The following is a 25,757-nucleotide window of genomic DNA, read 5'->3' as shown; positions in this document are numbered from 1 at the left end:
TCCAACTGCTAGTGAGAATTCTGTGCAAATTAGTGTTGATTTATATTCTAATAATCTCTGAGTTATTGTCTAGATTTTGGGATAACTTGTCATTTGATGGAGTGACTGGTGATGGTCAGTGGTCAGACTCACTGAGGGATGAACATCTTCTGTATCCTTTAGACAGTTGCTGTTGAGAACTAATGTAGGACTGAGGAGAAAAGGTTATTTCTAAACTCCCTCTGCTTTCAGCACAATTGCTGTATAGCCCTGAAAGCAAAAGAGTCTGTGTGTATGAGGAATTAATCCTGTTCAGTGTTGGATTAACTGGTGCAGAAGACCTTGGGCAGAGTGCCAAAACAGTGTTGGCATTTGCTGAAAGTGGAACTTCCAGAGATTATTTTGGTGTGTGCCTCTGACCTGTGTGTCACCTGCTAGTGCCCCAAGGTGACCGATAACAGAGCATTATCAACTGCTGACAACACTTCGGACAGGAAGTGTAGGACCTCTGTATCTGGAGATTTTATGGGTAACCATGTTTATACTTGAAACCTGCTTTATTTATTATGAAAGGCAAATGAGTTTTTCATTAGTGGCAGTTTCTGGGTGTAGGGATCTTGCTCCAGTGGTGAAAGCAAAGACTATTCCTGTTCTCATTTTGTCCTTTGCTTTCATGGCATTTTCTCATTAACTTTTCTGTCAGCTTTGATGCTCTGTTCTGGTGGGACCTGAGGACTGAATTGTTTGTCAGATTTTGTTGTCTTGCTTGTCTCCTCTTGGATTGCTCCTTTCTCTCCTTAATGTGAATGCATTCTTAGCTCTGATCCTTTTTTACCTCTTCGTAACTTCTCCTATTTTCTTAAGAATTATGGGTGATATATTCATCTATTATTCAATTCGTTTAGAAGCAGCAGGTGTCTCTTCAGAAAAGTTTCTAGGATCTACTGACATGTTCTAAGGAATCATTCGTATACTTAATCAAAGCAAGTACTCCCACAGCCTAAAATTTCATATTGTTACTGGTATAAAGTAAATTTACTAAATATGATTACCAATGCAGACATTAGCAGGAATTAAGAAGAAGTTATCTCTATACACATAATCTCAAAACTGATATGGCTCCTTTAGTTTCAATAAAGAATTTTGCAATTATGATATCTATATGTGCAGAGAGTTCCATCAAGAGCAGTCTGAAAAATTAACCTTAAAGGAAAGAGAGTCTCCTGTAAAGTGAAAGCAAACCAAAGGGTGGAATTAATGTTTGCTCTCAGGAGTTGTCAGGGATCAGTGATGAAACAGCAGGGTGCTGAGCTATATAAGTATGGCTGTGAGCCACAAGCCTTGCAGTGCACGTGCCCATGGTTGATGCACGTGCTTCAGCCCTGCTGGTCCCTGGGCTTAGCTCTGGGGTTGGTCCCTATGATCATTGTTGTCCTGCCATTTTTCTTCTTGTCTATTCCCTCTAAATCAATGCTTTAGTCCGAAAATGTATTTCTCCGAGTCCAAAATGAGTCAGAGCCACCCTCTCTGTAGCTCTTGTCGAGTTATTCTCATCAGTATTTCTGTTGCTTGACTCTGTCCTTGATTGTCTCTTGAAGGGACACTGTAGTTTGTTGGCTTAAAAAACAACATTTAAGATGACTGCAGTTGATAGTGCTGGGGAGAAGACTCCTTTGGTTTTCCTGTAATTTACCATGGGCCTGATAGCTGAAATGGGGTGGGCTCAGTGTGAGACATGATAATTGATCAGATGTGTGAGCATGCTTTCCTCATTAGACACATTGATAGGACTTTTGTTTTAAAGAAGAAAGGAAATAGTAAAATGGCCATATAATAAAAGCTGCATGCATTCATGAACATGATACAGTGTTGCCTCTTCCCTAACAGCCAGCATCAGCAGAAATCCGAAGTTCTTGCCCTCTCCACCAAATTAAAATAACTTTTTTTCATGAGGAATCTTTGTGTTAAATCAAGGGCCCTTGCTATGAAAATCAGCTTCTTTTTGTGGATAAATTGACATCCCTTTCTGCCTATACCAGTAAACACATCCTAGTACAGAGAGGGAACATGGAGGGGTGAGGTAACACTCATACCCATGGTCTGACTTCACCCCATCACGTTGTACCTCACGGGGTGGTTCTGCACAGAGGCTGTGTGATGCAGGTCCATGCCAGGTGACCTTCCCAGGCATGCATGGTCAGCTCCCAGGGCTCAGCAACTTGCTCACAGGAGACTTTGATGAGGTTTGGAAAACACGAAAGGACTTGTCCCAAGGGGGATGGATGTGGCTTCTCTATAAAGTTTGCCTGAATAGCAGAGGCTGATCCCAGCTTTGACTACCCTAACAAGAAAGTTCCCACCAGTGACTTGCAGATGGCTCAATGTGACTAAAAATGCTGGTTTAGCCTCACTTCTGGTAAAGTCTTTAGGTTACTTGCTGCGATTTCATGAAACTTATTCTGGCTGACACTGCCAGATTTTCTCTGTGATAGGGCCTGCTCTGCAGCCACATGGCTCTGCATGGATACAACACTGGAAGTTTTTGGCCAATAGACTCGTCAGTAAAAGCAAGACCTGCTGTGAGATACTGGGATGGGACTGAAACTGTGTTTTTCAAGAACTCTGAGGCTTGTGGCCTGGCTTAAGCAGAGGCCAGGCAGTACTTATTGAACCAGGAGGGAGTTTGAAGGAAACATGTGCCTGTGTTTTAGCTGTGCCTTGGCAGGCCTGAGAATTGGTTGTGGGATTTTTGTCTCGGACTCCTGCGAGAGCCTGTTTGTCAGTTCCCTGCAGTGCTCCCTAGCAACTGAGCCCTTAGCTTGCTTTATGAAGTTCAAGTGATCCTCAGGCAAGTCCCAGACCTGAGTTATCAGCCCAAGGGAAGCTGTGCAGCCTTGAGAAAAGTGGATGGGTTTGATCCTGGGAGAGCTCTCCACTTGTGGAGAGGAGGTTTCTGCCTACAGAGCAGCAGGGATGGGAAGGTGCTGTGCAGAGCCCCAGGGCAACGCTATCCCCTGTTTGCAGGAGTAGAGGGGGATTTGAGCCATAAACCACATCGTGGCACACAAAGAAGCCATTTTAATTTCAGTCGCTGCTGGAAGCACCACACGGAAAAGAAAATGTGATTGGTATGAAAAGAAATGTTTACGTTTCTAGGAGCAGAGACCTCCCAAATAATTAGTATCACTTGACAAACTGCTGTTTAAAATGCAAGTGGTTTAAGTGCTGCAGCTCAACAGGCATTTGTCAGAGCTGTGGCGTAAATGCGATCTCTGCTCTGGGTTGGTTCCTGCTGTAAAGTAAAGAAGATTTCCGGTAAACATCTTTTGCTTAAGGAAAATTTCTCCATGGTATTATCTTTTCTTTGGTTGGGAAACCTAAATGTTAGAAACTGGACAAATGGCAGCTTGGTGGTAAGAGTGTTTGGGATACTGTTTTGGAATGAAATAAATCCAGATTTTATTTTCTGTTCATCAGACCAGGCTTTTGGTCAGAAGAAAGACATAGCTTCATCTCTGATTTGCCTATCTCTAATATTCACCAACTCAACTAAAAGTACTTTAAATAAAACCTTACTTTTCTCTAGGGCTGTTTGAAGACTGATTGAAGACATAAGCGTTGTTAAGAATTGGTATTTTTCAAAGGTTGAAAAAAAATGGCAGCTTATTAAGAGACTGAGATAAAAAATAAAAAGTTTTTAAAAAAGTCTCTCTGGAAGATGGAAATATATGGGTATCTATAATGTACTGAAGTATCCCAGATCAAAATGACTTCTGTCTTTGCACACCAAATAGAATCAGATTATCAAATATAAAATAGAGCTTTAAGAATCTAATTGCTTTTACAAAGTCATCATTGATGATAGGAATTTCTTGCAACTTGCAAAAGGAGAATTGCTTAATTTATTTTCTCATTATGTTAAACTAGTTCAATGCCACCCTCTGTTTTTTCATCTTTGAAGGGTAAGAGACTATAATTTGTATTGCCTTCTTGTTTTATGATTCTGAGTGAAGTAATGTGCTTAGAAGGAATGTAAGATTGGGAGTACTGAAGGGTGCTGGTCCCATAGAGATCTCACATGGAACTGGAGCTACAGCATGGTAGGAGTTGCTGTTCTTCTTCTCTTAATCTGCCTGTATGTCAGTGGGTTTGCAGAATTGGCCAGAGAGACCTTGATCAAGAAGCATGGCTGTGACAAGGTTCCTGGGAAAACCTTTCTCCTTTCTGAACAGCCCATAGCATTTTCGCTTGAGCAAGGGTGGGTGATTCAATATCTTGGTATTGTCTAAGTATCTCAACACTTGGATTTTGGATGGTTGCTGACTGTGAAATGATCTTACTCTCTTTGGCCTGTGCTATTCTGTGCATGGCTTCTAGCAGTCAGGCTTAAGTAGGAAAGTGGGCAGTGCTGTCTTTGGGATGCTACAAAGGATATTGCATCACGTTAGAAATTAATTCCTGAAAATGGAGATGCAGTGATTTCAGTTCCCTGCATCTTTCCTACAGAGGTGTGTGTAGCTCTCATTGCGCTCTTCGCCAGAGATTCTGTAATCTTACCCATTTTGCTGGGAGATGTTTCTATCCTGTTGGTTGCCAAGTGGCTACCTGACCTCTCTTTACTCACTCATGAGTTATCCCACAGAGACCTTTTTGCTCCGAGCCCTCATACAGCAAAGCTGTTCCCTGGGGGCTCCAAGTCCTGCCTCATCCCAAGCTGATTGCAGCTCCAGACTGACCACTATACAAGTAGTTCCTTAGAGATTCAGAAGGTCTTTAGCATTTGATAACTGGAATATTTTGAGATTTATTTGCTATATGTATACAGGACAATACACATTTCCCATCTTGTCTTAATGCTGTGCTTTGGAAAATCCATGCTTTAACCCTTGTGGACAGACTTTATCAGTTTTGTCTTTAGTGGTGTGGCAGAAGCAGTAATTTTGTGATACACACGTGGCTGGTACTGCTGGCTCAGTTAGTGCAGAGTGAGGTGTGTAGTACTATGTGAGCAACTGTAATAAAGTGTAAATATGGGCAAATTACCTGTAATAACGTCAGTATTCCAGAGATTTAGAAATGTACCTCTAGGGGAAAAAAATACAGATTGATAGTGGTTTGGGATTTGTGCAACTCCGGTTTGATAACAAATATTTTGTGTTTTTCCTCTGTCTATTACAGCAGTAGGTTCAGATTCGGAATTGAGATCTGCTCTTGGGTGCAGAAAACTAATCAGGGAAATGCTTCATGGCCCAGAGGTCTGGATTTGCAGGCTCCTGTTCAACAGCTGCATCTCTTTGTGCTGTCAGGAAGGAGCATCTGTCAGGGATGCACTGTGGTGCTTATTACATTATTATTTAGTGCTGTGGCTCAGAAAAACAGGAGCATTTATGTACTCAAAAAAAAAAAAAAAAACCAAAAAACCAAACCAAACAAACTGCAAACCCCTAAAAGAATTAAAGCTCCACCGATCTTTCTTATCAGAAGAAATGCCCCTTATCTGAATATTGACTAAAGGATGTTACACTATTTTTTTTAAGCTAAAAAAGCAAGGAAAATGGATGGATGAGTTGGTCTCCGCATTTAGTTGCTCCTTGCATTTCTGAAATAGTGTATGTGTCTTTCCACCAAGAGAATAAAGTCCCCTGAGCCCTTTCGGCTTGTTTCCAGTTCCCATGTGATCTTCAAGGCAGTCACACTACGAATGTGGCTTCATCAGGAACAATGCTCTGACTCGTGTGGCATCAAATTTCTTCCTCTTTTCACTCTTATCAATACATCAATATGCAAAAATGTCCTTCTGCATGAATTGTAAAACAGTGCATTGTTCCCATGCCAAGCTGGCTTGCTTTTCTAGCCCATCTCTCTTCCTTCAGCTATTTAGAAATGCAGTCATCTTCATGATGACTTTCTTTCATCTTCATGATGCTCCTCCTGTGCCACCTGCTGTATATTACCCAGCTTCAGTAAATGGTAACTGGTCATCTGTGTCAGGAAGGGTCATGCAAGTAAATCTGCAGCAATATGAAATTGATGAAAGCTGCTGGGAAGTTTTTTTCCTGTTTGTACACACTGATGTTAAATTTCAAAGCCAGGGGTGGCAGAATTTCCTTGGTGTGCTCTCACAGGAAACATGGGGGTGCCTCCTCTACAAAACAAGTTGAGGGGTTGACTCTGTTACCCAAGTCATTAGAAAATAATCATGGAGGTTTGAGGGGATTCTATGGGAGCTTATAATGAAAGGGTGTGGAGCTTCTAGTTTGAAGTGTATTTTTGCCTATGCAAATCAGAGAGGACTAGAACTAACTTCCATGTGCTGTTGTGGTGACAAAAGAGGTGTGGAGTCACCTCCAGCTGTCCTCTGGGGCAAGGAATAGTACTGGCCATGGGTATGGAACAGCGTGGGTCCTGACAGATTCATTTAAATGCCATAAAATCACATAAAACATATGCTTGTTTACAAAGTTATGTTCCTCTTATTCCTGTTTCTTTTGTTATATGCAACCTGTAAACAGTTCTGGGCAGGACTCATCTCTTCTTTCTGTCTTTGTGAGATTCAGCATGAGGTGGTGGCTAGCAGGTAGGATGACTTTTGAAGAACAAAACAGGTCTATGTACTCTTGTCCTCAGGCAAGAAGGATTCAAGACCCTTGGTCTTCTCTGGCTGACAAATGCTAAGGAAAGCAAGTTACTGTATGGACTGTTCCAGCAGCTGTTTGTAGCAAAATGTGAAGTGATAACTTCATGGGTCTGGCGTGGGAATTGCTAGGAAGGATGGTGGAATAGTATTCACACTCCTTCTTTGAATAAGCACCAGCGATACTGTTTATTTTTGTTAAAATAGGCTGTAACTTTACGGCTGGTGAAGTTTCATGTTTTAATTCAGTGGTCCAAGTTCAAGTTCTGGTCTGCTAAAGAAACAGAGTTATTTACTGGTAAAGGGTGTTGAAACTGGTGCGGGCGATGTGCTGCAGAGCCAGATGAGAGTGGGAAGGTCAGTAATTTAGATTCCACTTGTGACTGTGGTACAGAAAGTGCAGATTAATGAAGGAATGTGTGCATAGAGGGCCAAATTCTTGCGTAAAGGGAGAAATGTTGCCCTTTCTCCTGGTTTTGCCTCAGCAGTACTTATATTATGTGCCTGGAAAAAAAGTAATACTTTAATGGTGTAGCGGTTAACACTTCTAATGCTACTGGAGTCCTCCCTGGTCTGGGCAAAAGTTCTTTTTTATAATTTCTATTTGTGCATTGAAGTTGCTGGAGAGCAGGGCTGGTGCCCTGCCCTGGGAGCTTTACATCTGGGCCCGTGCTGGCTCTGCCAGGTGCACTGGGAGTTTAAGAGGCTGGTGGTGGGAGTCAGGCATGGAGCTCTGTGCTTTCATCCCAGCAATGTACCTAAAAAAAAAAAAAGCCATTTTGATGACAAACTTTTGCCTCATTTAGTACCCAGTGCAAGTTACTTTGTAGGAATATGTTACAGATTAACTAGTGGTCTGCCAAAATAAATCCATCTCTTTATAACTTTGTGAGACTGGAGAGCCTTAGTTAATCACAAGGGCCTGTTGTGCTTTAGGAGATGGGGAGTTGTTTGAGTTTTTTTTAAATGAGAAGGTATGAAGCATGAGGAGAAGAAACCAGAATAGTTCAAGAGATTGAAAAAAAAAAAAAGGAGTAAACCTAAGTGAGAGAGAAATGTGCTGGATAAAGTCAGGCCAGTGAAGGAAAGGGACGACTTGAAAGAGAGAAGTGGCTGAGAAACTTTAATACTTGTGACAAGGGAGGAGGAGGAAGAAGGAGGAAGGGATGGCAAAGAAAGCAGAGAGGAAGGTTGTATGTTATGTAAGTTTTCCTCAAGAAGAAATGGACAGAGGAAGAGAGAGTGGAAAGGAAGAATTAAAAAAAAAATGTGGCTCCTATAATCCTGAAATATTTAAGAGGATATTGAATGTGGCCAAATAGTAAAAGTAATAGTAAATTTTGACCTGCCTGATAAGTTGCTAGCTCAAATAACCACTTACTTTAAGGATTTATTTGCTGCCAAACAGGAAATAAAGCCAGTGGAATCAATGTCTTTTGGGTCTAGTCAGTGTTGAGCAAGACTAGAGATTCAGGTCATTTTTCCTTTGTAAGCACTTTCATATTCCATTTCACAAGAACATAAACCCTACAAAACCCCCCTGCATAAACAGCAGCCAGGTGACCCTGAGTAGATGTATATTTAAAGAACTTCCCTTTAGAACTACTTTTGGACTTAATAATGAATGGAAATCTTTGACATTTGGGTAACTGATGTGGATGGAAATAGTTTGGAGACTGTTCTGACTAACAGCAAAGAGAGCAGCACAATTTTCTGATGCTGAAAAAGGGATTTTTCAGTTGATCAGAAAGAAAAGATGACAGTGTTTCCACGGCTGCCAGTCTACAGGAAGGAGATAGCAGGGACCCGAGTTTGGGAACATCAGCACACCAACACCAGATGATTTTTGCAAAAGATCACTGCACCTCACAAGTTTAAATTTGGATGGGGTGGGGAGCTGCTCCTGGCAATCATGCTCTCAAGAGACCCTGCAAGGAAAAACAGCAGGGGACTTTCAGGAGGAAGGGTGTGAAACAAGAATGGTTTGAGCACTGTGTTTTCAAACAAGACCACACAAAATGACCGAACTTTACAGTATCTTGAAGTGACTCTAAATGGATGTTTTATTTTAGAAAAAAGGCACACTCCAAATGTAATTGTCATGCATGATAGAAGAAAAACTGTCTTCCGGGAGTCTTTAGAAATGGCATTACAGCGTAAAACTTCATGATATGTAGTACTGAACACAATCTAAACTCTCCAGCTGGGTAAGAGAAGATGCTCTCCCACTGCTCTACCATTCATCCCAGCACATGTCTTTCTTGATTAGAGGTGGTCTCTGATTAGGGAGCTGTGCTAAGCAAGACACTCAAGATATGGAAGCATCCTCCAGCTGATAATCCAGATAAGAAGCATAATTCAGATATAGTCCATGAAATACCCTGTCTCTTTCCACTGATGAAAAGAAAAGCATCCTATTATGTTGTAAATATGCAATGAGAGTAGCCTGATGTAAGCCTAAATTCAGCATCTTGAGTCTGGGGGCCCAGCTTTGATTTTACACAGATACAACTCAAAGCAAATTCAGCTGCTTGAGTTCAGAACCACAGCTTGTCTAATTCTCTTTGCATGGCCTTGTCAGTAGGCTACACCATTTCTACCATCTCTTGGATTTTGGTTCTGCAGATCCATTTGCTTGTCTCTACTGCTCTCCTTTGCTCCCACATCCTTTCTAACCCTGACAAATAAATGAAGTTTAATCTCGATAGGTTACCTCTGTTTCTGGTGAACTCTCGGTATTCAGACTTTCAAGCTATTACACTGTAGATGGAAAATGTGCCCAGCATAGACTTTCCATTAAACTGTATTTAAATTGGAAGAGAATGCTGGCACCTCAACAAGTATTCCAGAATTAGATCCCAAAATACTGAGGCTAGCTAATCTTTTGGAAGAACAAAAACTCTTACTGATTTATATTTAGCAAAGGGAATGCATTTTAAAAACACAGCCTATATGAGGCCCCTTGAAGAAAACATCTTTTACATTGATTTGTAGTGCATGGAAATACTACACAGCCGTAAAGTATTTGCACTTGGGCTCTGCTTTTGTTTCACTACTTTTTTATTTTTTTTTATTTTTTCAGTATGAACTGTCGTGAACTCTCAGAGAGTGGCTGCTCTGCTGACTGTGGCTGTGCCATGAGACAGGGCTGCCTCTGGGGCAGCAGCTTTGCTGTTCATCACGGCTGTGCCCAGTGTTGCAGGAGGGGAAGGGGAAAAGCAGCACTGTGGGGGCAGCACCCACTCACTTGTGACTGTGAGACCTGGGTTAAAAGTGGGTGCAAGGTTTGTGTTGGTTCTGTATCCTGGGACCTGTGTAGAGAGGGATGAAGGGCTGCTGGCCCTCATCTCAACACCACTCTAAGCTCAGTGTTTGCAATGACTACTTTGGCTTGGTTTACATGATTATAAATTAGGAGGAATTCTGTAATGTTAAGGAAAGTGTAACATGTTCAGTGCATTGTTCTGATCTATCTAAGGAAATGCGTAACTAGAGTTACAGTAGGTGGGAGATGTCAATGGCTTATCCCAACTAGGCAGTATTTGGAAAAGGAGCTATGGCAAGAAGTGGGTTTGTTAATGCAGTGAGTCAGAAAAGCAAACATAACTTATAAATTCTGTGTAATCTTATGGCCGACAGTGTATCGGCTTATCTTTGAGAAGATAAGGATTATCAACAGGACAGAGCATGGAAAGTTCTGGGTTTTTTTCTTCCTTATGTCCTACCATCTGCAGCACAGACAGATCAGCCATCACCCTGGGCAAGCTGTTTCTATTTCTCCTGAAGCATCAGGAGAAAAGATATTAGAAAAGAGAAGATTACCAAACTGCACATTTGCAGGAGAAGGATTAACAGAATTTTTGAAACATCCCTAGACCATAAACTTAACTAGACTTAACTTTCTTTCTTTTGTTAGAAGGCATAAATATATTACTACAGTTCTCATTAGACTGCTGTCAGAGCCTACCTGATCGCAGCAGAGCAAAAGTGTTCTAAATCAAGAAAGAAATCTTAGATGCTTCCAGAGCACGATTTTTTACTTTGATCTTCTCATTTTCTACTTACAACATCAGCCTACAATAAGAAGTTAGTAAGCCATAGTAAGAATAATAAAGATGCAGGATCAGCAAGATACAAAGAGAATAAGGTCAGAAGTGCCCCTCTGCTGTCAAAAACATCATTATTGCACGTGGAAGTTGTTTCTGCCGTGGATCAGAGGAGCTGCTGGAAGTTACTATAGGGAGAAGTGGCTGCTGCTGATGCAGGGATGTCACTCTCCTTTCCATGGATTTGTCTGGAGCCCGGGAGTGCAGCTCCCAAGGCAATTTCTCCTGCCCAGCAGCTTCCAAGGGGGCTGCTCAGCCCTCTCTCCTTACCTGGCAGACGGGAGCATATGGCTGCTTACTTATGCTCTGCTGTTCTTATGTGCTTAGTGGGCTTATGGTCCACATGGACTCGGGGGGATTTGCATGGGGAGAGGGCAGAGAGGGACCTGGAAAGGGTGGGCTGCGTCCATGGGAGGTGGAGTGGTGTGTCACAGTAGTAACTGAATTTTTGGAAATGACTGACAAACATTGAGTAAACACTGCCCAATCAGAGGCCAGGAGATGGTTAATGATTACACAGCATTGTAACTGAAGATCTGAAGTTTAAAAATTCCTTTATAAGGGGAAGACATTTCTTCTCAAAGTCTTGTGTGCATATAGTACTATATTCACATTTTTCTTCTTGGTATCATCTATTCTTTAACAAAGAAAAGGACCTGATCAGGCTTGGTATTTTTTAAGTGCTTGCAGAGCCATCAGCTGCATTGCTCCCCCTGGAGATGGTGTGTGTGAGGGTTTGCCTCCCCAGCTCAGTCCTGCCCTGCTGTCCTCTTCTGCCTCTCCTGCATTTTGAGGGTCTTCCTCACCTTCCTTCCCTCATCTGGCAGAGTCTTCTCTAGGCTTTGCACACAGACATCTTTTCATCTCTCTGTGTGTTTTCAACAACAAACATTAGTTCAGCCTTATCCTTCCTATAGTCAATTAACAGATTTATTTCTCATCTGTAGCACTTAAATCTACTTTGACCAGCCTAAACTTTTGCTCTGAGTAGTTTGCCTTTTTAAAAAAATAAAATATTACAAACAGCTCAGGCTTATTATAACTGAATCAGGGCTTATATTCTCCTCATCTCTTTTGTCTACTTTTTTCAAGCTTTACAAAAGTTGTCACACTCCTGACTCTTACTGATAGTTAAGAGCCTCAGCATTGTCTTCAAGCAAGCTTCTTAAAGCCTCACATCCAGGTTCTGACCAGGGACTCCTAAGTTGAGGTGTTCAGCTGCATTGCTAAAAAAGCCCCACTCCCAGGTCACTGCCTGGCACTCCTGCAGAAGCTGCTGGCTCCGTACATCTTGTTGGACAGGACATGCCTCTGCTCCTCAGCTACAGCACTGCAAGTGATAGAGAGCAAATGCACATCCCAGCTGAGCAGAGAGACAGAGGAAATGCCGGTGTCTCTCTCAGCTCATCCTCCTAAATGCCCTCAAACACACCAGTATCATGAGTCTTGCAGATCTCACTTGCAGCTATCCCATATTCAGGACACAGCCTTTCTCCTTTCCTTTCTGTTCTGAAGCTTTGAAGTCATCTCTTCTGCCCTTGACAAACAAAGTCTTGCTTGTATTTATTACAAATTTCATCTCTTGCACCTATTTTCCTGCCCTTTTTTGCATCTCTTCAACTAATGTAATTTTTCTTCATGAAGTGAAAAATCAGCTTCTTCACTTTAAGGGCTCCTTCCCACCCCTTGTCAGTCAGGTTTGAAAGATGGATCCATTGCAGATCACCCTGCAAACAACTCCAGCTTCTGTTGCCCAAGTTTTACTGGGTGAGGGGAGGCTTCTCACAGATGCTATAAAACCACTCCTGTTGTCTTTCATATCACTTACTGTAAAGACAACTTAGACAACTTTGCATTTCAGGTTAAAAAAAAAAAAAAAAAAAGAAAAAAAAAAAAAGGACTGGTATTATCTCCTTTCACATGGATGTGGTTTGTCTGCACCTGCCTCTTGTCTTGTAGTTTGCAATTTAAATGGAAAATCTTACACTATACATGAACCTAGTCACTTGATACATCTTGTCACCTCTAAAATAGCACAGATGAAAATAAGTTATGTTTTGGCTTTGACTTCTTTTGGAGTCTTGGATGGGAATGCTAGATCTGACCAGCTGGCTGAGATCCACCTTGTAGATATTTCCCTAATTCACTAAAGTGTAACCCAACATGGTCTTCAATTTGGATTTAGCACTCTGGATTCAACCCTTTGCATTTATATAATTGAATACCCCAACACTTGCAAAGCTATAGTCTCTTCCTGCGGAGGATCAAAGCTTTCCTTTGGCTTCTTGGTCATCTTGCCATGCAAACATGAGTATTTTACTGTAGTGACAGCAATCTGACAGGCTCACTGTTATCCTACAGGCTCAGGGAGAGTTGGATATAGACTGGAGATACATTATTTCTTATTCCCTCAAGAGCAGCAAACATGTTTTTAAAGTCAGTGAAGATTTGCATTAATTTATGGTTCTCTTTCTTCTGTGCACATGCCCTGTGTCAGGCTGCATGTGAGAAAACAAGGTTTGCAACCCCTTTCAAGTTTCCACTGGTGTTAAGCTAATGTTTATTTTTAGTAAACTGTATTTCAAATTGTGCTTTTAAGAATCCTCTTGCAGAGCCTAGCACAACAATTTCAATATGTTTTCACCTTCTGAGCTTTTTATTAACAAATATAAAGGATCAGTGTAACTAGTTATGCTGTATTTTGCTGTTAATTTTTAAAACTATGGGTCCAGCTCAAGAAATGGTAAGGATTACAAGCATTTATCTCAGCTGATTTTTTTCCTCCCTGTGCTGCTACTAACTACCCAGCTTTGGAAAGGCTGTGTGGATACCCTTTCAGGGGCAGACCTTTTCTGCTGTGCTGTGTGAGTGGGGTGTCTGCTGTCCCCACATCCACACGTGGTTTGCTCTTTGGGGTAGGAAACAGTCTTTAATTAAAAAGGTTTTAGGCAGTACCCTGAGAAGATTCTGTCTGTGGGTCTGCTGCAGCTTGTATTGTCTTCTGACCACTCAATCTGATCTGTGGGGAAAGCCAGGGTGCACCACCCCAGGTCAGCAGTGACCTTTCCAAAGGGAAAAAGGTCAGGTTCATGTCAGCTCCTGCATCCTTCCTCTGTCAAGCTCCCCTTTCGTGCAGTCTGTTCCTCCCAAAGGTTTCCCTCCATGACCTGCCTGCTCAGGTTAACCTCTACGTTTCCTCAGTACCCTGCACCTTATTTCTCTTTTTCCACATGTAAGGAATAGGAGAAGGAAATTGACATATTCCACATCACTTTTAGCATCAAAATCTCTGAGTGGATTAATCTCTCCCATAAAGCATTAATGAAAATGTTTAAAGGTAACAGCTCTGCTGTATGACCTACCTGTTCCTTCAGAACAGAGCTCTTGCTGAAAATGGGAGGAAAAAAGACCCAGCTAGGAGATGAAAAGGCCAGAGTTACAGCCACTGAAGTCGAATTATAATGTTCTCATCAGAACTCAGCATTTTAAGTTCTGCTCATAGTTACTCAACCTGAGGATGTGCTGTTACAGCTTTGTGTAGTTACAAGCTAAGACTACCCAAAAGGCTGGAAGGAAGAGGGTCTGGACATTTTATTGCAAAACCAAGAGTTGTGTTAGAAGTGAAAGCATTATTTTATAGTAACTATAGAAAGACACAGCAGTGAGCAATTAATTTGTGTGAAGAAGATAGATACTTAGTTTCTATAGTTTCTGTGTTCAAAGGGTACTCTTTAGTCATGCATCTCCACAGCACAAACTGGCACATTCTTAAGAGCATGTTTGCTTTTGTAGCGTCCTTCAGTCTGTCATAGAATAGTCCTGTATTCTGTTGGTACTCTGTTTCCAAATTTAGGAGTATTTCCTCCCAAACATATGTGCATGATGTAGTGTGTATGTGCAAAACAAAGAAAAGGAAGCAGATGATTTGTGTTCAGTAGAGTGGTTGTTTTGAGCTGGTACTGCTACAGGGTCCCTGTTGAAAAGAAACGTGCCTGTCCATTTGTTCAGGAACAAAGCTGCTGTCATGACTACTGATCCTGTGTCAAGTCTTTCTGTAGAGTCTTGAATGGAGAAAGACCTCATCTCCTCCATCCTTCACAGCGTTTCTCCCTCTAACCTTTCCTCACTGTAGTGATAGAGTGCTGATCAATGCCTTCATGACATGTGGGATCTCAGCTGAGGTTCTGAGGTTCTTATCAGTGGAGGAGAGAGGAGACTGGATGGGAGTTGGTGGAAAGATCCAGGTGGGTGACTGCTGAGTGGTGCTTGAGTATAAATTAGCAATGTGTTTCCCTGAGCTGGCACATGGCATGAGTGGATAGGGCATCCAGAGTCACATGGAGGCAAAGATCAATGGAGCTGCTGTGCAAGGGAGACAAATGGTCGAGTTGAGTAAGAGTCCTCTGGAAGTGGAAGATTGTTCCCAAGGTGTTCCCTTGCTTAGATACAGCAACTTCACAAAGGCTTTGCTCCAGTTTTAGAACCAATTCTTGTGTTTTCTCCTGCTCTGTGGCCTCAAGTGGCCTGTGATTTCAGTGCTGAGGTGCACTCCTAATGTCATGCTCCGTACTGTCAGATTGTCCGGACAGGAATCTTCAGTATCCTTGCAGTCTTTAATTATTGCTGAAGATGCTCTAAAATCCATCAGTGGTTTACAGTTTAAGGATTTGGCTAAGTTTTTTTGGTTTCCTTTTTTTTTTTTTTTTTTTGGTTTGTTTGTTTTTGTTTTTGTTTTTGTTTTGGTGGGTGCAGGTGTGGGTATGTGCATTGAAAATTTTCATATTTCTCACAGTAGATTTGAATCCCATTTTTCCCCATTCTGCTATTCTGCTTTCAGATTCCATTAGTGGGTCATTTTCAACTTCCTCCCACCGATGCCACCACAAGCAGAAGCACTGTCTCCCCATCCCACAATGTGGAACTCTCTCCATCAGCCCTCTGCTTTTCCATCCTCACACGAAGGGATCCCAGATCATCATGGACGCAACACAGAAGGCAGTGAAGCGCCAGGCTAGCTTCTGCAATGCCATTACCTTCAGCAACAGGCCCATTGTTATTTATGAACAAGTCAGGCTTAAGGTGAGTAAATTATACTTTCCCTTTTTTGCCATGGGAATGAATGCTGGATGTACCAGGCTTTGGTCCTTGCAGCAGATCTTTATCCCTTCCTTGAAAAGCAAGTAGCCTGATCTTGGACTTGAAGATCTGCAGTCTTCATTGGTACTTCTGCTTTTGTCACTGTAGTTCTTGGAGCCACAGGTACAGACCGCTGTAGAAACTGAGAGCAAAAGGGAAATCCACCTTCCAAAAATACCTACATTGACATCAGACAAGTACAAGAGATTAAATTGAGATTGCTTGGACAGCCAGGAGATAAGAGGTCAAAAAGGACCTAGAAGTGAAGGTTCTTGCTCACATGCTTGGCAGGAAAAACAAAAGAGTTTGGAGGAAAGGATGAAAGGAGAGTCAGCATGATCACTGTTGCTGTCTAAGGAAAGAATCTTTCTGGGGGTCTGCTAACTGCTTTGTTGAATCAGTCACCTGATAGCATTAAGATCAGAGGAGAGAACATTGCAGGGATCACATGTTTTCTCACTGGCACAGGCTGATTTCACTTCCTTTCTGTCTGTGGTAGCCTGGAGGATGGGGTTTGTACCCTTGGTACCATGCAATGCTGCAGCTGGCATGGGAAATCCAGCTCCTCTAAAACTCCTCTAATGCTTCCACGAGCACCAGGAGCTGCTTTCTGATGAAGAAATTCTTCCATGTCCTTAGGAACTGAAGCACTTTTCAGATTATCAGCACCTTAAGGAGCTTGGGACCCTTGAAACTTCATTCACAGATACTTTCCAATCTCTATGTTCTCTACTTTATGGGACTACATTTTTCCGTTCGTAGCTGATTTCACGCCTTTATTGGCACAAAATGGGTCATCTTCTTTGGCACTTTAGTTCATGGCCCACATGAATGATCTGACTGCAAATCTTTCATTTGTGCAGAAGGAGTGTTCCAGAAGGTTTGTCAGCATACAGATACCTGTTTGAATGATCTTGCTGTTGTCCATTTCTAGAGGACCTGGAGTGCTGAGTCCTACAGCAGCATATCAGCCTTTCCTGCCTCTTCCCTCACAGCCAGCAAAGGAGCAAGGAATGAGGGACATGCCTCTTCTGGAAATACATGGAGATTTAAATGATTTCAGGCTCAGGCCCAGAGATAGAAAATCCCCACTACAGTTTTGTTATGCTTCCTGTGGAGCTCTTGCTGCTTCTATCCAGGCTGGAAGCCCAGCAGGAATCTCTCACATTGCCTAATGAGGTTTTTCCCAGGATGGCCAGCAGTTTGGACAAACAACTGTGACAAATAATCTGGGAGGAGATGAAAGCAGCATTTCACTTCTGAAGACACCATCAAAGATTTGAGTGGATTTAGTGGTTTAGGCAAAGGTTCTGGGTTATTTCTTCCTCATTCTGAAACAAGGTAGCTATCTCTGGAAATTCACACTTGTTTATCTCTGTGTATTTGGGATTTTAGCTTGCATAATGTTTGTGAAGGATATGCATGCAAATCTGCACAAGAGATTTATGAGCACAGCTCCTGCTGACTCCAATGGGAAGGTCTCATCAACAGGCTTTAGCAGAACTTGTGCTCTAGGGAGGGATGGAATGTGAAAACATCCTTACTTTTGTATGATTCGTCCATCCTGTAAGTGCCTCGCTATCGTTTGTGCTTGTGGAAAACAGCATCTTAGACCTTCTTACCAGCCACAGACTAACCATGAACCCAGTCATCCAACTCCCTCTGGAAAATTGAGGAAAGCAGTAAGGAGATTTCATTCTACTTATTAGCTGTTGTATCTCAGGTTTTATTCTGACATTAGTTTGCAGCTCTGGGAATATGGCTGTCAAGCACCCTCAGAGAAAAATGCTCCAGTATGGTTTCTTCCATGTAATTTGAGGCATTTCTAGGAAGTGTGTTTCTCAAAGATAGCATTGGGCAGTAAAGATCAGGAGCTTGGATCTGTGAAAGCAGCAATGGTTTAGCACTTCGGATGTTAATTCTGTATTTTCCTCCCCTCCTGGTACCCGGTGGACCTCCCAAGCTTTCTGCTAGCGGTGGCTGCTGAAAAGAGAATTTGGTCCATCATTAACTGTTGCCTTTTTTAGCAAAACTGTGTACCCTTTGTCCAGCTGTGTCTAATTCTTGGCAGGCTTTATACTTGATTTTAATTTGAGTATTAGTTTGCCTGTGGTCAGACTGTATTGAGAACTGTTTATAGGTGCTGATTAATACATGGAACATGTGCAGCCTCAATTACCATATGAATATTTACTTCACGCTGCCTGTGATTGCTGTGAAGTATTGGCAAGAGACTGAATTGTACAAATGACAATGAGGCCATATTTATCTTAGACCCGAAAGCTTTTAGGGCTTGCAGTAAATTTGCTGCAAAAAATAACCCGGGCTTCTTCTTGGAGTGTGTGTATTATATTTCCCTGTTTTGTTGTGTGCACACCCTGTTAACCCCACTTCTACTGGGGACATGTGTGATGCCATCCCACCCTGGCCAGGTATATAAAATAGCAAATCTGCTTCAGTCCTTTTGAGTGTCATCCCAGTGTCCACTCCACAAGCAGGAACTTCCCATGGTTCCTGGGACTGAGGTCAGTGCTCAAGTGTTTCATGTAAACAGTTTAGGTGCCTGGGTGGACTAAGTAGGGATAAAGAGCAGCACTCCCTTAACCGAAAACTTGTCTGTTGATAACTTTTTTCTGAGCTCTGAGTTATTTTCTCTGATACTTTACTTATAAAACAGAAATCTCTAGGCTTTGAACAATGTCTTTGTTGTAAGATTATTGTGACCCCAAGGGCACATGTTCCAGATTTGCCTTAGAGAGGAATATGTAAAAGAAAAACACAGTATTTACAAATTTGATTAGCAGGGTATTCAGAACTCCGAAGAAAATGTCTTGTAGAATTCCTTGGTGAAAATTCTATGCCTCCGAGCTGAGACATGTGGGGCTGCTCCCAGGCTTCTGAGAACAAAATCCTGGACAGTTCAGTCTCATTGCCATTCATCTGAGCCATTAGTGCTTTGGCAGAGCATGAAATTACAGAAAGGCAACAAGTTTTGTGTGGCATCTGCTAGGTGGTACCTATCCGTGTTTCTGCTCTTGTCCTGTGGCCAGCTGTGGAATTGCTTGAGGCTGCTGAGGCACTGATGGAAGACGACAATCTCAAGTGCTCTTGTGTTTGCTGCAGGTTCAAAGTGTGAACAGATACAGTGATTGTGTGTCCACTGGCATGCAGGAACAGTCTTGGCCCCACATCAAGGTTGGATCCAGCATCCTTAGATCTTGCATGTCATAGTCTGGATATTGACAGGCTGAACCCCTTTGAGAGGAGCAATTCCTAGCAGGTTCATACTCGAACAGTAGAATGAGAGGAAAAACTTCACCAAGGAGGAAGGCAGAAGGTCGTTTGAGGATTACACTAACTCTGGAAGGCTCCTTGCTTCCATGGGAAGAAAAAAGAGACCTTATAACTGGATAGTTATTTCAATGTGCTGCTTGTGTTTGGGACCTGATGCCTGCTTCCCACAGATCCACTACTGGCCAGGGCTCAGTTCTTATGAGTAGAAGCTGACAACTGTGGAGGTAATTGTGATCCTTTGTCCAGCTGTCTGTCAGGTGCAGAAGGATGAGTATGACACATGAACCATTCCAAAAACTATAGCAGATGTTCCTGACCCCAGACACACTGAGTAATTGCCTACTGACAAGTTACGGTGTACTTATGCACAACATATTTTGCAAAACACCATTCACAGCTGAAATATGTATGTTTTCCCAATCATAAGAGAACGTCTATTGTTGCTTCAAAATTTTGTATTTAACGAAGTCAAATACTCTATATTGTGCTTTCCCACACACAAGTTCTTTGCTGCAAGGCTGTGATTTCAATATGTCATCCAATATGACAAGTTAAACAACGGAAAGACTGTCTTTTACTTGCCTGAGAAACCCAGAAAACCCTGTGGTGGAAACTGTGATTTTGGAGCTTTTCTCTCAGATCATGAGAGACCCCATCATCTGAGCACCATGTGGGAAGAGCTCTGCTGAGATAAAAGGTCTTGTCACCATTTTTGGCACATTTTGTGAGAGGGTTATTCTTAGGCCAAAAGGAATTACCCTATAAATAGAAATGAATCATCATGCAGCTGTAATTAAATTTCACCTATCCACATAAACTTAATTTGATTTATTTGTTTTTAAATGTGGGCATTGTGTCCTAAGTGTGCAGCAGCATTGCTGTGTGCAGCTGAAAAAGCTACAGCAGTGTTGGGTGGGTAAAATGTTTCCTCAGTCTGGTGGGGTTGTCTGCACTTTGGCCACCAGTGTTGGATGCATAAAGCCTGTAGTGTGTAAGTTGATGTTCAAGTGCCCAATAGTGTCATTGCTGCTGTTGCCTTTGCAGATCACTAAAAAGCAATGCTGCTGGAGCGGGGCTCTTCGACTCGGCTTTACATCCAAGGACCCGTCGAGGATTAACCCCGACACCCTGCCAAAGTACGCGTGCCCTGACTTGGTTTCCCAAAGCGGGTTTTGGGCCAAGGCTCTGCCGGAAGAGTTTGCCAACGAGGGAAACATCATCGCCTTCTGGGTGGACAAGAAGGGACGGGTCTTCTACCGGGTGAATGACTCTGCTGCCATGCTCTTCTTCAGCGGCGTGAGGACGGCAGAGCCCCTCTGGGCCTTGATCGATGTCTATGGGCTCACCCGTGGAGTGCAGCTCTTAGGTGAGTACCTGGGTCCAGCACAGAGGGGATGCTAAGCCATCCCTGACCAAGGGCCAGCCTGACACGGCCTGTCCCCTCTTTGTGCTGGGACAAGTGCAGGGAAACAGCTGTCGTTCCTCCCCAGAGCATCTCAGGACCTCAGCCTGGATCAGTGGGTGTTTGAATCTTAGCATGTAAATATAACATCAGTGGGAGGTGGGAAACAGCTGCTACAATATAGCACCAGAAGCCATCTCTGAGTAAGTGGATTTCTGCTCAGAGGTGTAGCTCTATCAGAGAATAGCCTGGAGTGTATCATGTACCTCCTAAGATTTTATTTTTATATCATCTTGTCTTTTCCCTGTGCCAAAGTGGGGAATTGCATTTTATGTGCTATGGTTAAATCCCACCTGGATGGCACCGTTACGATTTTCTGTCAGGTTTAATGGACAGATTTGAAACATGGCTGTATTCCAAATTACCTGAGAGAATCTGTGGCTGGTTTTTCCAGGATGATGTTTTCACAGAGGAGTTTGATTTGTCCTCTGCAGCCTGAAGGTTGGATATACAGTTGGAGTTGGAGGATGAGGAGTGCTGGGTGCCTGTGTCTTCTGCCATCCTCAGGTGACATGAAGATAGTTTGGCATTCATGAGGATTCAGTCCAAGATGTGCAGGCTGTCAAAGTTTGGGCTATTTGAGTTTATACATATTAGAAGAACTGAAAAGAATCTGTGAGGGCTGAAGGGCAGCAAGGTTGCTGGGGGACCAGGAGTGTCAGCACACAGCCTTAGATTTGGCTTTCCATTGTTACTGGGAGGCAAATTGCAGCACTTCTCTATGTAACAGTAGTTTCATGGGTCTTCTTTACACCATGGAAAAGGTTAGATGGTGCCTTCAGGAGCTGAAGTTCCTTCTGAAGATGAGATGAACAGAGGCTGAGAGAGATCCTGGCTTTTTCTTGCCATGCAGCCTGTTAAAGCTCTGATACACAGCTTCATGCTGTATATCAAAAACTTCTATTAAACTTCTATCTGACAGTTCTGCCTCCTTTCTGCATTCTGTTCTGTATTAAAAAAAAGTATGGTGGCAGGACTACCCATAGGAATCAACACAGCAAGGAAGAGGGATGTATGCTCAGGAGATGAAGAAATGAGACTGACCTTGTTGCAAAAACTCCTGGCCCAAGATTGCACAAGGCAGAGGAATTGAAGAATTTCTCAGCAGCTTTTTCTTTTTTTAGGTGCAGAAAGATTTATCTTTTGTTGTGAATCAGCTTGAATCAGAGCCACTAGTCAACGGTTCATAGGCCAAAGTGGTGATATTTGAATTGGGATGGAGAATTTGGACAAATGTCATGCCAAGGGTTCAGTTAGGAAGAGCTTACAAATGGCTCCAAGTCCTGCGGGAGTTCTTGTGAGATTTGGCTCCTCAGGTCTACTCTGCCTGATTAATGAGGATCCATAACTCTGGATTATGTGTTTCCTTTCAAAACACCCGAGAAATCATTTCCTATCTGTCATCTGCCCTTGCACTGTCCTAGCATCTTCCACATCCCCTTTCACAAGGAAAATGTGACTTCTGCCAGCCACTGACTTACCTCTAGTCCAAGAGGCTCCTGATTCTTTGGTGGGTATGAAGTCCCTGAATGAAGCAAGCAGCTTCTGAGTTTACACAGTTGGCGTGGAGCTCAGAAATGTATTTATAGCTTGTTCCAGCAGCCTTCAGCAAGGCTTTAAGCCTGAAACTCTGCTGAAATGGCTTCCACCCGAGTCCTCTCCATCTCCATTCGTTATTAGACAGCACTAGAAGTCAGAGAAGGGAAATCATCAGCTGTGTTGCCCCTGGATCCTATAGACATTCCCATTACTATGCTCTGCATGCCTGCTCTAGTGTAGCAGACCACACATATAGTACAGGATAACTTGCCAAAAACTCCCGGGATTTGACAAATTAATTTCATAGCTTAGCTTCAAACATATGGTCGAATTCAGCCTGGTATGGCATGCAGGGCATCTGATGGAGGCTGGGGATGCTGAAGCGGTATGTTGAACAGAAGAGCCTAGCATTTCAGATTCCAGTTCAGTGATTTATTGCCCCCCAACTCCAAACATGTTCCTTGTTCTTAAGTCTCATTATTTTCTCAATGCTTGTAAGGTTGCAGGGTCAAACTGCACCTCTGCAAAGTCTCCATTTGCTTTTATGTGTAAGAATGTGACCAAAACGTTTACCATTTCTGTCCTCTTTCTGTTTATTGCAGAATTACTCCCTCCCCACTCCCAGTAATGTAACTTCAATTCCAAAATGAGACTTGCCAAAGGAAAGACCTGCAGCAGTAAGTCTTGTGTCACTGCAAGATCCCCGCTCTGCAGGGAAACGGACAGTGTGCATTTATATTCCCAGAAGTGACAACATCCAAAACTGCACTTTATTTTGCTTAATCTGCATTACATTGGCAAATGACTTCGAGGCCAAATAAGGAACTCACAGGGTTATGACTAAGGCTAGTGACACTGTTCCTGTCTTACAGATCTAATAAAGATTTGAATGAAGGGAGGCCCAAAGCCTGTGAGAGTTAAATGACTTGCCAGAGCAAAAAGTGTCACCTGCCATCAGCCTTGTTATCCAGCTCAGTCCTGCCTCTCTCTAGCTGCATCACAGGCATTGCACAACATTCTGGCATCACTGAAAAACAGCTGGTTTGTACCTTAATTTTTCATTTCCTTCTGCTTATGGCTTCACCCACAGCATCAGCCTTACTGACAATTACCCATGTGTCAGTACTGCTGTCACTACACAGGTGTGTGTGGCTGTCACAGATGTTCCTGGGTCTGACTGTCCTTGCTGTATGTTCAAAGGCAGAGCCCTTTAAGCAGCTTCTTTGCCAGCTGGATTTTGAAATGAACCAGGTGAAAAAGGCTTGCATGGTCCACTGCACCGCAGCCAAGGGGAGCTGGAGCTGAGCTGGGACCGTGGTTTGCCTGTCACTGCTGGAGTGATTCAAAAGGAGGGCCTGGTTTAAATCCACCTTGAGGTGGCTGCAGCAATGAGGTTCACAGTGCTGACTGTCACAGGTGAGAGGCTGCTGCTTGCTCTCCTCTCCCCACATTATAGAGATGAAAAGGCTTAAATTCACCCAGGAATCTGGTCTCTTCTGACCACAGGGTCTCAGCTGGTTTTCTGCCACAATGTAGGGGCCCACACAGAGGAGGAGTCTGTGGCAATGGAGTACATGCATGTTTTGTGTTTTAGGGCAGGAGTTGCATGTAGGTGCAGGCTTACATGACCTGTAAACGTGCCCTTATACAGTGACTCTCCTGCTGACATGCTCAGCTTGCAGGCAGGATGGTTTACAGCTCTGCTTTCCTTTTTGGGCAGCTAGTTTTGCTCAAGTGCACTTTTACATTCCAGGGTAATTTAAAGTAATATTTACTAAAAATGTGGCTTGTCCTTATGTTATCACTTCAACATACACACATGCTCATTCACACTTTTAAAAAGAGTCCGAGAAAAATGGAATATAAGCAATCTGCTGCCTTGCTGCTATAATAAAGCATCAAAAAAGAAAAGGAAAGGCCCAGCTGTTTAAATTCTGGAGTCTTCAGAGCCGTGGAGGAAGGATGGCAACTCATGGGAACCAAGTTGTTGTCTCATACTAACCTGCTTCTTTCAAGCACTGGGCTTGAGCCTGGCATGGATTCATGCAGGATGAGTCCACTTTCCATGGATTCACTGCAGGGCAGCAAGGTTGGCAACTTCTCTCAGTCACGTGTGCATGATGAGTGTTCTCAGCATTTTCCTTTACCTTGGTGGGGGATTACAGGACTGCCTCTTCTGTATGGTGCCTTTTTGAAAATCACAACTTTTTGTTTTATTTTATTTTTGAAAATCACCCTGTTTTTTTGGGCAGTGACATTGCAGCACAGCACTGCAGAGTGGTTAGGATGGGAAAGGCCCTATGATGATCATCAAGTCCTAACACCTAGTGTCTTTTCTTTCAAAGCACAACGCAGGTGCTCTAAAAGCACAGAAAAATGGGGCTGCAAACCAGTTATGATTCCAGCATACCTCTTTACTCATCCTGTGTTTTCAGTGGGGTAATGTGGGATACAGTCTGCTTATTTTCCTTGTTCTCATTCTTTGCTAGTATGATCAAAAATCACACCCCTTTACTGTTTATTACTCTGTTCACATTTTTCTCCCATCCAACAGTATTTTCATTCATGCAGTATTTCAGAGTATTTTTGGTCTTTTACCAGCAAAGGCTTTGAAAATCAAGGATAATTTTATTTAGATTGACACACTGAGGGGCACCTGTTAAAAGTTGTCTCACCATATCTTGTAAATATAAAATATGTGAAAAACTAGTAAGACCTTGCAAGATTGGAAAATTTTAAATGCATGTGTATTGAATGTGCATATTAGATTTACCTGAAGTAGAAACATATATAGTATAAAGATATATTTCAGTCACAAATAAATGTACAGATCCTAGGAGAATCAAATGGAAGTTCTGTAAATTGTATTAGATATTTTAGAAATCTCTTCTTTCACCAGATCCTCTTCCTAGCTTCTTATTGTTTTATGTTTGCAAAGTATCTAAGTCAAAATGTGAACTGTTTCTGGATGGAAGTGTACCCAACTTACGCCTCAAACTGTGTCTCTTCGACAAGGTAGTTGTACATTTTGTAGGGAAAGAAAGAAAGAAATGTTTTTCTTTCTTCATGCCTGTCAGTTCTTATGTAGTTCGAATCTCTAGCTCCCGGCCACCTTTGGAAGAAGCATTAAATAAGCCTCAAATGAGGTAGATTTATGGGCAAATTTCAGGTGTTAATGGTATAAGACTGATGATAAATCTAATTTATTGCATGCATCTGCAGTTTTACTATGTGGTTATTACTATTTTATTTTCCAAGTGCAAAGCTGATTTTCCATTGCCCACAGGAATCCATTTTGTTGCTATTCTGACACGTGCAAATAAGCAGACTGATGTGCCGGGAGTGCTTTGCACTAAACAAAATTGTATAATCAGATATGACTGCAGTGTATTTTTATAGGGTATTGTTGAAAGTGGAAGCTATAAACAATTAATCCTTTTTGTGGAAGTCTGTGACTATCTGATGGAAAAGCACAATAAGTGCTTAAACAGTCCTACTTAATGAAGGCAAGATACACAAGACCTGCGACGAGTCAGTTTTCCTTGTTTTTCCCCATCTCCTAAGGGCAGAGAGAATTTAAATTGCTCATAAAGTTTTATTGTCTGTA

The 25,757-nt window shown here is 42.5% G+C and overlaps 1 protein-coding gene across 1 annotated transcript in view; it reads left to right on the top strand.

Annotated features, from left to right (window-relative positions):
* The window catches only part of NEURL1 (neuralized E3 ubiquitin protein ligase 1), a 79,434-nt gene that overhangs the window by 5,422 nt on the left and 48,255 nt on the right, over nt 1–25,757 (top strand). The window contains exons 2-3 of the mRNA XM_066324443.1: nt 15,557–15,798; nt 20,194–20,515. Coding sequence (XP_066180540.1) covers nt 15,557–15,798; nt 20,194–20,515 — 564 coding nt within the window. The remainder of the gene's footprint in view (nt 1–15,556; nt 15,799–20,193; nt 20,516–25,757) is intronic.

The sequence above is a fragment of the Sylvia atricapilla genome, chromosome 8 (genome assembly GCF_009819655.1).
Source record: "Sylvia atricapilla isolate bSylAtr1 chromosome 8, bSylAtr1.pri, whole genome shotgun sequence".
Classification (NCBI taxonomy): domain Eukaryota; kingdom Metazoa; phylum Chordata; class Aves; order Passeriformes; family Sylviidae; genus Sylvia; species Sylvia atricapilla.
Note: the sequence above shows the minus strand (reverse complement) of the source record. Positions and strands in the feature narration are given on the sequence as shown.